Source organism: Cotesia typhae, unplaced genomic scaffold (genome assembly GCF_013202065.1).
Source record: "Cotesia typhae breed Kobodo isofemale line unplaced genomic scaffold, CoteBio_Ctyphae scaffold_91, whole genome shotgun sequence".
In the NCBI taxonomy this organism is placed as follows: domain Eukaryota; kingdom Metazoa; phylum Arthropoda; class Insecta; order Hymenoptera; family Braconidae; genus Cotesia; species Cotesia typhae.
The window spans coordinates 3,631,416-3,645,928 of NW_027423781.1; the positions used below are offsets into that span (position 1 = coordinate 3,631,416).

A 14,513-nucleotide genomic window follows, 5' to 3' on the forward strand; every position below is an offset into this window, starting at 1 on the left:
AGGATCAGTTAACAGTTCAAGTTCTACTTCAGTATGCTTTAACATTGCAGAGTTTGAAAGACCTGGTGCTGTATAAAAATGTAGGGCATCTAAATTATATGTCTTAAAGCAACTGCGTCTAAAATTCTCAAAAACATCAGCCAGGAGAAGTACATCAGTCTTCAAGTACAAGTCTGAGTACTCACCTAACGTATTGATACCGAATTCATTCCAAACTACTTGAGCAAAAGCATAATCATCATCAGAAATAGTTGAGTTTGTTAATTTTGAATAAAATGATTCTTGGTCAGGTAATTGTCTCTCATCTAGTCTGTCAATGCTGTCAATGTACTCATACGGGAATACACCCTTACGTATTGCTAATTTAAATTTGTTAGGGTCAGGGTAGTGTAGTCGCGTAATCTGTTTGTCTTTATCATCAAGGTATGAAGCTAATTTCTCTAAACTGGAGGCCATGAATCTAAAAGAGTCAATAAATCTTAGAGAGACTGAAGTATTTTTAACTGATTTTGTGAAAGAAATCTAACGCTCTTTATTGATTGGTAATAATGAAATTTCACCCTCAAATACTGTAGCTAAGGATTTAATTATAAAGTGTGAGTCATAGCCAGATAAATTATGAAAGACAACTGGGATAATGGTAGATTTCTGATAATTAACGTTACATGATTTATGAGCTGCGTTTCTATAGTTACCCGTGAAGTGACAATGATCATAGACTTTATCTGTTGTAGAAGTGATTGGTTTTTCACAGATGTGACACTCAGTTGCCTGATTGTGTCTATCTTGTTGCTCTTTCGTTAAAGGTTTCATTTTAATGGGATTCTTTAGAATTTTTTCAAAGTCCAGAGCTAATGACTCTAATTGTTTAACAAACCAGTTTATGCAATCAGGAGAACGGTTCAATTCGAATTTGGAGAGGGTGTTATCATAGCTGCAATGTACATAGTAAGCAATACTGTGTGGAACATGTTTATGAACTGTCTTTTCATCATCTTCTGGGGGTTCGAGTGTGCATTCTAGATCCGCGTAAACTACAAACGGTACAGTATCTTTAGATTTGAAATCTTTAAATTTTAAAATTTTATTTTTTTCACTAGGAAACTCCATACGAACTTTATTAGATTTGAAACAATCTGCTCGGTGTTCTAAATAACATTTTTCTAATTTGAAATGATTCAAACAACGATCACAAAAGTACAATTTATGTCTTCCTAGAGTTATTTGACTTTTAATTAGTCCGGATAGATTATGTATCCACGTAAAGTGATAGACAGACGCAATATTATCTAAATTATTGGTATAATTTACACTTTTTTTAATCATTAATAAATGTATTGTTGGTGTTTCTGACTCGAAGTTACTTAAATATAATGGAATAATCGTACTTTTTTCAGACTTTTTACCCGTGAATTCAGAATCTATACCATATACGTTAATGCTAAGGTTATTCATTTTTTCAAATTTTGGTACATCATTAAGTTTAATTGGAAATTGAATACCTTCATAGTTCAATCTGACGCTGAAGTGGCAATATCTTGTAGGGCTTTCTGGAACCGATACTGGTGGATGCAAGGCAGCGTTGACACACCACAGGAAGCAGAACTCGTCATTGTTTTGGATGTTGGTAACCGCACTCTTCCTGATAATATCCCTCGGTAATTTGACGAAGGTGGAGTTTCCAACTTGGGTTGATGCGACTCTTGACATGGTCACCATCAAGCTGTTCGGTCCAAGCAGACTCCATCCGGAACCCTCATGTTCAAATTCTTCAATTCTTTGAAGTAATTTGTCGTATACATGTTCACTGTACCAATCCTGGAGAGATGTAGCAGGGAGAATCTCACGACTTTTGGTGATGAAAGACTTTCGCTCTTCTACATCTTCTTGTTTCCGGAATGTGCAAAAGAGTTCAACATTCACTTTCAACCCTGCCAGATCTCTCAAGACATTCTGTACCTTGTTGATGATGATATCCCGTGAGGCTTGGAGAAATGATGCTGGATCTTTGTGATGTTGGTTGACAACACATCCAGTCTGGATATTACCAGCGAAAGCGTTTTCCAAGTCCCGCCATTTGACTCCTTGGTTGAGATCTCCACCGACTACTTGGTTATCGAGTCTGGTGAACTGATCGGCAAACCAGTTAAGTTGGTTGATGTGTGCTTGAACACTTCGCCTCACTTGGATTGATGTTCCAGGATCCAATAATATTGTGTTGAAGTACTCAGCGGTCTCATCACACACTCGTGAACACCTTTGACGATGTTCATCATCAATAAGCTGTGCTCCCAACAGATCAGCATATGAGGTTGCAATAGTATCTATCAAGTTTTTTAAAGCCTCAATGAGGTTAGGTTGAGCCATCGTTGAAAGACACGTACTTCACTATTGTCTATTTACACAATTTTGTAGGTTATGTACACAGTTTATAGGTTATGTACACAGTTTATAGGTTATGTACACAGTTTATAGGTTATATACACTGTTTGTAGGTTATATACACACTGAATTTACACGAGAATATACACTGTTTATAGGTTATATACACTGTTTATAGGTTATGTACACTTTTAAAGGTTATGTCACTGTTTATAGATAATGTACACTACACAATAGTTTTTGTACACTGGACTATACTCGCGTACTTCACAACATTGAACTTCACTATATTTTATAACACTGAATATTGTTTAATCACGAGAGATGTACTTCGTTTTTGTGAAGTACGGCTTGAGCGCGCTGCTTTTATAGCCAGAGGATACTACGCAGTTACCCCCACTCCTTTACCTCAAAAACGGTTTGATGACGTCATCTGCTACGCAGTTAGAAATAGAACAAAGAAAACTGTGCAGTTACGCAACCTTGAACAGGCTCAGATCTGTATGATGACGTCATCTACTACGCAGTTAGGAATAAAGCAAAGAGAACTACGCAGTTACCGTGACCTTGAACAGGTTCAGACCTGTTTAGAAGTAGACAGAAATCTCGACAGATGGCGTATCTTCTCGCATGTACTCCTCATACGTACAGTTTGAATATATTAATCTTTTCAGAATATAAACAATGAAATGCACCTGTGATCTAAGCAACTATTATTGATGCTGAGATCACAGGTGCATTTTTTAACAAAAATGCAGGAAATCAGAATCAAAATTTGAAATGGCGGAAATCAGACTCAAAATGGCGGAGTCAGATAGCAACCACCAGATGGTAAATTTCAGATAGCAGATTTCAGAGAGCAGACTCAAAATGGCGGATTTCAGACTCAGATAGCAGCCACCAGATGGCGGAAATCAGATAGCAGACTCAAAAATTCTAGAACAGAATGAGTCATCTACTGCGCAGTTATATGACCTTGAACAGGTTCAAGCCTGTCTGATGACGTCATCTACTACGCAGTTAGAAAATTCTAGAACAGAATGAGTCATCTACTGCGCGGTTAGAAGTAATGCACGCTGTCACCAGATGGCGTTGCGTGAAATCCTTCTCTCAAGTAGTTGACATAACTTCATTTTAAATATATAGAACATGGATATACCATACTACAAATGCATAATCCTGAACTATTGATCTGTAATGGCTGAGCCGAAGGCAGGTTAATAGTTGAGGATGCTTTTTAACCTCAAAATGTTGAACTCAAATTCAAAATGGCGGATAGCAGCCACCAAATGGCGGATTCAAAATGGCGGATAGTAAGATTTAAAAAATGGCGGATAGTAAGATGGCGGCAGAATTCCCCACCAGCGCCACCTATAACCTCGATAAAAACTTCACCCATAACCTCAAAATGACATACATATCTACCACCGGCAACATCTATTGTCGGTAAAAATAGGTCGCCCATATCCACAGATGATACTTGTCACGAACCTATAGTCGGTAATGTAGATCCCAGCTTAGGGTGGGACACGAACCCACAAATCTGTTTTACCGATTGGGCATGTACCCCCCTGTTTAACTACTTAGGTAGTCGTTTATTTATATAAAAAATTAATCGCCCAAAGATGTGTGAGCTTATATTATTAGAATAAATTTGTTATAAATTAATTAGAAATAAAAATAAAAATTATTTGTTAAGAATAGAAAAGAATTAGAAAAAAATTTATCTAACATTGAAAAAAAAATTTTTTTTTTTGACACAAGAATTTTCACTTATTCCAACAAAATTAATTCCCTTGCTTCAAGAAATACATATCTAGATCCAAAAAAATTTATTTAAGTCAAGAACATCTTGTTTTAAAAAAATTCTGCCTCTTGCTACAAAAAATTTAGTTCTTGATAGAAGTAAATTTTCATTAATATTTTTATTGATTAACATGTCAAATGGGACGATTTTTTTCTCAGCTGAATTAGGTGGCGCTGTTTCCCTAAGGTATCTAAAAATCTTGATCAACGATAAAAATTTTTTGTATCAAGTATTTATGATGATTTGAATTAATAAAAAATTACTTTCACCAAGAATAGAATTTCGAGAAAAAATTTTACTTCGAGCAACAAGCTTCGGTCTTCTTTCCGGTACCCAAAAATTTTCTTGAGCCAAGAATTTTGTTCTCCAGTCAAGAAATTTTTCTTTCTGTGCTGATTAAATTCAAATACTGAGTTTTTAGACTGAAATACATTTTAATGTTGCTGAAACAAAATTCATACTCCAAATTTTTTTTCTCAGTATGAAAAGAAATTTTAATTGAAAAAAAATTTTCATTATCGGTATTTTTCATAATTAAATTTTTATCCATATAAAAATTTTTTTAAATAATATGCATTTCAACAAAATTTTAATCTTGAAAATAAAAGTTCTTTATGTTAGCATAAAGAGGATCCCAAATCAAATCGGACAGTTTTAAGGAATTTTATTTTTAATTCTTTCAATTTTTTTGGATTTATCAGTTGTTTTTTTTTTATTTTAAAATTTTCTATTTACTTTATACAAAAATTGTATTTTCACGCCAGAAAAGTGAATAAATAAAAAAAACAATTTGTAAAAGCTTGAGCATAGCATGAATAAAGTGTCAGTTAACCGATTGAATTGATCAGCATTCCTGTTTGGACCAGCGGTAGCGTGAACGACTAAGGACCCTAAGGACGCAAGTTCGAGCCCAACTCTCGACAAGGATTTTTCCGACCGATGATTTCGTTTCAATTCAAATTAAATAATTACTAATGAGTAGTGTGACATGAGTATCTAATTCTATATTATTTTTAATCTCTTCGAAGATCATAATATTTTTTCTTTAAAAATTTGGATTGGGTTCTTATGGCGTTTTCCCAATTGGGACCTGAGAGGAATTTCCCAATGAGGGTCACATAGGACTTTGCGTGACATCCCTATTTGGGGGCCCTATTAGACAGCCCAATGAGGACCCAATAGGTCTTACATTAACATTTCTAGTCGGGAAAATTTATGCTTGAAAGTCAAATAATCCGGACAATTTGGAATGATTTAAAATGATCAAAAAGGCATCTCTTTGAATCATCGCAAATTATATTTCTTAATTAGGGTCGCGTTAACTTTGAGCGAACCTTTCGGAAAATTCAGGCAATAGATTTACGCTAACTTGATGTGTAAGTTAAGTTAAAGTCAAATTATGGGAAACTGTTGCAAATGCAGAGGTTGACGCGAAGTTAACTCAAAGTTAACGTATACCATTGAACATCAACTTAGTTGATGGTCAACCTGTGCTAACAGGGAGACTATGGTAATATTTGTTGTCAAAAAGTTAAAAATTATCTCACTTACCGACAAATGATTAGGTCGTGCCATCTGTCCTACGATTACCGTGCATTTAACGGTAATTTTTGAAGGAAATTTCTATCAGTGTACTTTAGTGAAAACGTCATGAGCTTCAATTTCCCATTTTGGCAAAAATGAGTCAAGTTTTTCGTCAATTTGGGCGACATCGGTCCCAATTGAAAGGTCGTATTCAAAAATATCGTAAAAGATTAAATAACGAATTGGCTCAATAGCTATTATGCATCAATTAGTGACCATAAATAAAAAATTGATCCGGAAAACAATTGGCCTTTTATAATAATCGATTTTAAAATGCTTGGAAAAATTTCTACGAAATTTTGTCGTCGTCGAATTCAAGAAAAAAAAAATTAATAACATTTTCGGTACTTCAAGCAATTTTTTAAACACAAAAAAATTATTTTTACTTGCTAAATGAGGATTCAACAAGAATTACCGAAGTTGTGCGAAAGGAACACTTTTTCGAATATTTCGACGTCAGCAAAGTAATCCGACAAAACATTTTGATCTTAAGCTGTTATGTAATATTTCTTTTTCTTTATTTTTTTTTTGGTTTATTTTTACATGCACATAAACTTAACAAGATGAAATTATTTTCTTACAAGGATATAAAGAAAGGATTTTGGGCTCAAATAGATTAACTATGTTAAAGATTTCTTCAATTTTGTAAATGTGATTCTATTACAGTTTCCCATGCAACGGAAACATTATTTTTCTATTTTATGATCTTTTTTTTTTATGGGTTTCTAAGAAGGCCCAATAAGATTAAATATACTCTGAAGCCTAAGTAAACTGCAGCTGGCTTTATCGTTGGTCTCCTCGAGTGACCTTATGGACAAATCATTCAAAATAAAACCTTGTATCTTTGAACTCAAAATATCACTAAATATAAAAAATAAATTTTAAGTAGTAGAATGCAGGACACAGTTAAGAATATTTTTTTTATTTACAAAATTTATAAGGAAATAGAACTACTAAAACATAAAATTACAAGGAATGATAAAATAAAATTATGAAGATAAAAGTAAAATTGATAATAATTATTATTAAAATACAAAATTCATTCAAATTAATAACTTTAAAATTCTAATAGGAGATGGAGGGGGCAAATTAGGGTATTTAAGGAAATCTTAAGTTACTGAAGATTAAAATACGCTAAATCTTATTTCTTTAAGTTGTTTTCTAAGTATACTTAGATTATTTATAAATAACAAAAATTTTTAGTTGTCACCAAAAATTTTTTTTTAATTTTTTGGGGGCAAAATCGGGACCCCCTAAAAAAAAGAAAAAAAATGTATTATCCGAAAATGAAATATCGTTAAAAAGATAACATTTTCTTATCGATAAGTCTACGAAAGAACCTAGAGAGATGAACTATTATTATTTATTTATTTATTGACATATTTAAATTTGTACATCAGTTCTTGTAATTGCATGATTGTAAGTGCTATCATAATTAAATGTATTATAATACGTTTACAATTCCTCGCGAGTTTTGCTCAATTGTATCAAATATTGTTTGTTATTATGAATTTATATAACTTTTACATGTTTTTAGTTATTGTTTTTATCTTTTTAGGTAAAAAATTTTTTCAAAAAACCTAAATAAATATAAGTTATGCCTAGAGAGATGAACAAATCACCCAAAAAAGAAACATCTTAAAATTTTGTAGTAATTTTTTACGGGTTTCGCTTGAGTAAAAAGAATATCAACATGAAAAAAAGAGTTCTTTTGAAAAGATTTTAATTGTTGGATTTCCCGGTGGAAAATTTTTTAGACATAGTTCTCACGCAATTCTAAGCAATAGCACGAAAAAAAAGATTCGTACTTTAATGGGACTCTCGTTGTTGGTGTAGGGATTCAGGAAAATTTTATCAAATTGAATACTCCTGTACCCCTGAAGACATCGGCGCCTGATTTCAGACTGGGAAATTTTCGTCATTAAAAAATATAATAGCGTATTTTAAAATTTAGAAGAAATAGAAAATTTATAATAAATAATTACAACAAAATTTTATAATAAACCATTACCAAAAAAAAAAAAAAAAAAAACTAGAATTCATAGTTTTTGAAAATAAAAATAAATAATGAAATATTCAAGAAAATAAAAATTTTTAAATTGAAAAGTTAAAATAAATAAAACAGCAATCAATAAAAATAAAATTAACTTAATAAAACGAAATTAATACTAAGGACATAAAAATAAATAGTTAGCCTCAAGGATCTAAAATTTAACATATAAAATTTATAAGTTTTAAAAAACACACTTATATGTCTTTGTTTATGCGTGAATGCGCTTGCGTATACTAAAACACATAGATAAGGAGTATTACATAGGAGTAAGAGAGAAACACCATTGCGCTTTGACCCAAGTGGAGGGGACTCATGAGACAATTATAGATAACTTAAGAGAGATGGTAAGGGCTTAAAAAAATAGTCACATAATTGGACATTATTTCCCCCCAGTGTGTGCAAATTAGTAACGCCCTAAAATTCGATATCTTAAAAATTTTCACCAAAGATCGCTCTCGTCGTCCTGACGTCCTAGTGTTAACATCGTCTAAAGTTTTACTAAGTTTTTGAAACTATGTGTAGAAGTACAATTAAATTGTTTTGTAAAGTGAATTTAAGTTACTTAACTACCAACGAATAATGTTAATCAACAAAATAGGTACAATTTGAATTATTAATATTTGTAAATTTAGTAATATCGAAAACTCGTTATATGAAAGAGAAAGTTAATTTTAATCACTGTGTAATAATTGTGATTTGATTAATAATTTTAATTCTGAATTTGAACAATACATGTATTAATTTTAATAGTTTTTTCATCATTCAACTGAAACACCTCTTATTCTCAAATAAATTAAACTCAGGAATTCCCGGTCTATTAGTGTAAAAACAAGGGCCGAATACTTAAATAAGAAATAAAATATGCCACACTGTACATAACAAAATTGGCGCTCGAACATAGACACTGAGATTTTATTTTGCTGAAGGTAGAAATTTTTAGGAAAATTTAAAAGAAATTAATTGATAATTTAAAGAACTTGTAATAAAAACAAGTGTTTCATTTATTTGAAAAATAACAGTGAAGTTAAAAATTTTCTTTCATCATCACTAATGTGTATGTGAAAATCATTTTTTTTTTTTTTTTGTAACATTGTGATTTTCTTTTTGAAGTTTATTTACATTTAAAACATTGTGCTTAGTGTAAATTAATTTCAATTAATTTACACTAAGCAAAATTCAAGACCAACTTTCAAAGTTTTGTTTAACGATGCGTCTGATGCAGAATATGTTGGCGACAACGGTCGCTGATGTATTTATAAAACCTTTTATTTGTATATTCAGGGCTCTCAAAGCTTTATTAACGAATCAAGGGAGGAATTTCGTTAGTTCATTTATGCAACATATTAGTAAGCGTTTTGAAATAAGGAAAATACAAGCAACGGCATTGAGACCACAATCTTACAGTTCTCTAACGTTCACACCACGTTCTAGGAGAATATCTTAATTAATTTATTAGCGAAGACAGTGAGTTGGGACAATTGGCTTAAATTGGCCATTTTCTCCTACAATACGAATGTTCATCAAGGAACAAAATTCACTCCTTATGAACTTGTATTCGGAAACCCCGCCCGCGTACCGTCGAGTGTACCTCTCCATGAGCTTCATTGGTTATGTACTTACGACAATTATATAAGCAATTTGGTTAGAAGATTAATAAATATACGTTAATTAGCTCGAGACCATTTAATTAACGCAAAAGAGAAATAAAAAAAAATTTACTACAAAAACATAAAGCCAGTAACGTTTAAAGAAGGAGAAAATGCTTTTCTCCGAAGGGTTCTATACCCAACAAATTTGGGGATCATTATGATGGAACTCACGAAATTTTAGAGGTTTTTCCTAACGGTAACGTTAGTCTGAAAATAGCTAACAAATCAAAGGTCGTGCATCCCAATCGCAGCGATTGAAGAAAACGAATATCAAAATTTCAAAGCCAAATAGAAATCGAACTAAAGTCGCGAATCCAGCTCTCAACTTTAGACCTTAACTGATGATTTTATGTTTCAGAAATGAAAATCCTATTCCTTATTGTCATGACCATGTGTTGGACATGTTCAGAGGCCGTGATGTAGCCTGGAGAGACTTTACCACCAGAGACGCTGGAACCCAGCATACAGCCGACCTGGACTTACCAAAGGGCACCGTTTCTAGCTACCGGAGGTATCTATTCTCAAAAAGATCTGGATGCTCTGCGTGAACGCATCATGTTCCCCAGGAAGCGAGAAGCAGTGATAGAAACTGTAGCTCAACAGTTCATCAACGGACTTCGAGGATCACCGTCTATCTACAATGCTTTCGACGAAGACATACCGGACCAACTGGCTGAAAGTGCGTGGTCAAAGCCGTAAGGAAGATTCGCCGGTTTTGGAACTTACTGTACTGGCATCATCGGAATTGTCACGGGCCCAAAGATAATTAAATTGATCGCAGATACCGTCATTCATAGTTATGCTCTACATTTAATAATAATTATAATAATAACAATAATAACAATAATAATAATAATAATAATAATAATAATAATAATATGAATTTAACTAATAACATTAATTTTGAATTTGAACAAAATATGTATTAATTTTAACAGTTTACTCATTATTGAACAAAGACACCTATCATCCTTAAATAAATTAAACTCAAGAGTTCCCGATCTATTACTGTAAAAACTAGGACTGAATATTCAAATAAAAAATTAGTTATGCCATACAGTACATAACAATGCCAAGAAAAAAAAAAAAAATTAGGAAATCGGTTGACCCTGAAGGCCATCCCTGCAACTTCCCGCCAATTCCATACCTACGCGTGAAATCGCACTTATGACAATTTGTGTGTGTTTTTGAGCTCTTCGAGATCAAAAGTCTGATAGAAATTTGATAAAACACTATTTTTCAAATCTTGAAACCGCAATAACTTTTGAATGAATGAACCGATTTCTAAGCGGTTGGTGGTATTCAACGCAGTTTTTTAAGCCTCACAAAGATTTTTCAAGTTTAATTTGATCCAACTAGGAATTCCGGAGTAATTAAAAAAAAACACTTTTTTTCGGTTTTGTTTCGTCAACGATAACTTACGAATGAATCAACCGATTTTGACCAGACCGGCAGCGAATGAAATAGTTTTTTCATGTTAAGAGATGATTAGTTTTTGGAATCGATCGGTAGAGTCGTTCAAAAGTTATGAGAAGTTTACATACATACACACATACATACAGACACTATTACGGGAATAATCATGAAAGCTTCCTAAGACCTCGAAACGTTCAGATCCGATGAAAACTCGATTTTCGAAAAACGGAGTAAAACTAATAAATTGACTACAATGACCGATTTTTGAAAATTTTCATTTTTCTTAGCGGGAAGTTAAGAAATTTTTTAATTTTTTGTCAACAATATCTTCGTCAACAAATCTCAGCTCTTCAAACTCAAAATTTAGAATCAAATATAATTTTGAGCTTTGCGCTTGAAAATAAGTGGGAGATTTCAAGAATGGTCTTCAGGGTTAACCGATTTGCAGATTTTTTGGCTCAGAAAGCTCACTAAATAAACTAACTAGATGTTCATGTCGAATACAATATTTGCATGATTAATACTTATAATATGAATGTTATCTATACACGTTTCGAAAGTACTATCACCATTTAGAAGTATTTTTTATATGACATTCATTTATTTGTCTTATCTAATAACTTTATATTTCTAGCGACAAAAAGTTGGCTGATAAACTCTTATATCGATCACGGATATATTTTACTCCTATACTGTTGCTACGAAAACAAAATAATTGAACAAAGAGTGATTAGTAAAATATATGTTTTACTTTTCGAATACTTTTTTTTTTCTTATAGTTTAGTACCGTTACTCAAAGAATATGGGTGATTTATGTTCAGAAAGCGAATTTACATCAATAGTTGATCCCCATTTTTATACTATAAAATACAAAGTAAATGCAGTTAACACACACAACACATTAACAATCAGCTATGAAAAATTCGTAGAAATATTTCAAGAAAGTAAAAACGGAAGTTTTTATCTATGCATAATATGTTACATATCATCAACTCGACAGTGTATATACTGCACACCGTTTTTGCAATATCCCCGGACGTTTATACTGGAAACACCAAAAAGATTTTATTGCATGCCGCAACCAAGTTTGTATACCAAAAAAAACCACTCCTATTTTCAATCAATAATTTGGTTTATTCATAAGGTGCACAATAACGAGATAAATAACATAGCTGTCCCCCATAACTTGCAATATCCACAACGCTTGATCTATCGCCAAGCTCCGATCTTCCGAATACCCAAGCACATTATTGACATGGAACATTTGAAATACTATCAATTCATCAATGACAAATTCAAAGGTGGATCTTTGATGCAACAAAAATCTGGAAAATTGAGTTACATGCGAACACGAATTCTAGGTGTAAACGCCTCAGGTATTCGAATGACATTAACAATCGACAACAGTCTTGGTCCTAATGACGTCAGCATTCCTCAGCACATGATGGATTCGTTGGACTTGGCTTCACCATACGTTATCATCAATCGAGATCCATCTATCAACGACTGTGCAATCTATTCTTGCGAACTGTTGGGTTATGAGAATGAGAATGACAATACCATCCATGTGAATCCATTTGTACTGGAGGGGTTGCACGCTGACCAAGATGGTGATGACTTGAATGTTTATTATTTGAAGAGAGAAAATGAAGTCCCAAGTTTAATAATGCTTCGAGCGATAACGGAACTGTTGCAATTTTCTTGGAAATACGGAAGACGACGGAATATCTGCAATAGGAGTCGTTACTCACTTGGTCAGTATCATTTGTTGTTGCTTCAAGTTTATGATAAGTTTTTTCAAAGGAAATCAAAGATATGGAAGATTTTGTCCTCGAAGTATAGCTCTACTCCGAAGAAGTCGAATGTTCTTATGCAACTTGGATGCACTATTTGGCGAGATGAAGTTGATGAGTTCTTAGAAGACCTCAGAATTTTTGGGATTAGAGTTCGCTTACCTCTTATCACTTTTAAAGAAATGATTAATGGATGCGGTATGTTGATGCATGTTATTAAATCTGGTGCCAAAGGATCAATGGATCATGTCAAAATGTTTACGGATATACTGCAGGAGCGTGTAGAAATTGGTGGCTCGGCGTATGTTAATAATTTACGTGAGAGTTTCAATAACTACGTCAATGCGAGCAAAAGTATATCACTTTTGGGGCAGCAGTTATTCATTCTGTTGTCGATTTTTCAGCCACTCTACCTATTGCGAAATGATATATACATGAAAAACGATACCAGAATTATTTGTAATGTTTCAAAGTGTCCGCTGTTTAACTTATGGATTTATCAGATGGAAGCTATAAATCTTGTATTTGATGAATTGTTGAAGTATTGTGATGATAACAATGTTGAAAGTACTGAAGCAGAAGAAATTTTCAATGATGAAGAAGTTAATTTAGCGAATGAAGTATCAGATGAGCAGGGAAAAAATGTACTAGATGAAAGCCATAATGTACAGGAATATCAAATTGGTGCAAGATATTTTGATTCGAATAATCGATGCATTGAAGTTGGCAATGTGTCTAATTTTATAGCTCCAAGACCTCGCAATACGCTATTTTCTATCCGTGGGAATTATGTCAGCCCTAATTTAGACAAAGCAACTATTTTACCTATGTTATACGGCAGGATTCACGATTATGTGTCTGATATACATAGCAGTGCTGAGTTACAAGAGTACATGATAAATGATTCATTGAAAGTTATTCCACTATTTGCAAAACTACCTGATAACTATAAAAAAAGTGGTTTTAAATTTGTGAAAATTTTAAACTAAATTATAATTATTATTATTATTATTATTATTATTATTATTATTTTAATTGTTTAAAGTTGCATAAACTACTAAGGTCATGATTGAGTAAGGCAGGGGGTAAATAATACACTTAAATATTGAAAATATTCATTGGTGTACGCCGGACTCGAAACCGGTCCAACGCTTTGGTAAGCAAAGGCCGGATCCGATAGACTACTGCGCGCCTTAAATTATAATTTAATAAAATTGCTTTTCTGTTAAATTTTAATTAATCCAAAAATAAATTACATTAATAAATCGTTTTTGTTTCCAATTTACTTTTCTGGTTGTTTTAAATTCTAATTGTTATCTACAATCGGTACATCATTCTCTTTACGTTAAAATTATTGCCATGATCATCCAGATCACTCTCTGATTCACATTTGATTTGAAATTAAATTATACATTAAATACATTGAATTGATTGAAACGATAAAATTAAAGGATAAAGATAATAGATTAATGTTTCGCTTTTCATCGATGATTGCAATCATGTCATCAAAGGATATAGTTTTTTTATTCATCTTTTACTTGAAGAAGTATTACCAAGTAAGTGACTAATATACTGATAATCTGAAACACATGAATGATTATTAAACAAAAATTTTTTTTCTAGAAACTGGATTATATACATGCAGAATAATAAAAAAAATTTAATTATAATCTCTTACTGAATGTAACAGTGTAAGGTCGACTTTGAAGAAATCGCATGCTGTGAGTTTAACATCAATTCTATGCAGTCGACGTGAAAACTCTTGTAACTAAAACAAGTATTTTTGTATTCCTAATTAAAAATATTGATTGAAATGCGGCCGCTTTATG

At 32.4% G+C, this 14,513-nt stretch overlaps 2 protein-coding genes across 2 annotated transcripts in view; one reads left to right on the forward strand and one right to left on the reverse strand.

Moving 5' to 3' along the window:
• The first annotated feature begins 11,576 nt into the window (after positions 1 to 11,576).
• LOC141537515 (uncharacterized) lies at positions 11,577 to 13,950 on the forward strand. Its single transcript, XM_074258547.1, has one exon. The coding sequence runs from the start codon at positions 11,694 to 11,696 to the stop codon at positions 13,671 to 13,673; it is 1,980 nt and encodes a 659-aa protein (XP_074114648.1). The 5' UTR covers positions 11,577 to 11,693; the 3' UTR covers positions 13,674 to 13,950.
• A 147-nt stretch (positions 13,951 to 14,097) lies between these two features.
• LOC141537517 (uncharacterized) overlaps positions 14,098 to 14,513 on the reverse strand; it is an 81,313-nt gene continuing 80,897 nt past the window's right edge. The window contains exons 4-5 of the mRNA XM_074258549.1: positions 14,363 to 14,452; positions 14,098 to 14,264 (exon numbers count right to left, since the gene is read on the reverse strand). Coding sequence (XP_074114650.1) covers positions 14,208 to 14,264; positions 14,363 to 14,452 — 147 coding nt within the window. The 3' untranslated portion in view covers positions 14,098 to 14,207. The remainder of the gene's footprint in view (positions 14,265 to 14,362; positions 14,453 to 14,513) is intronic.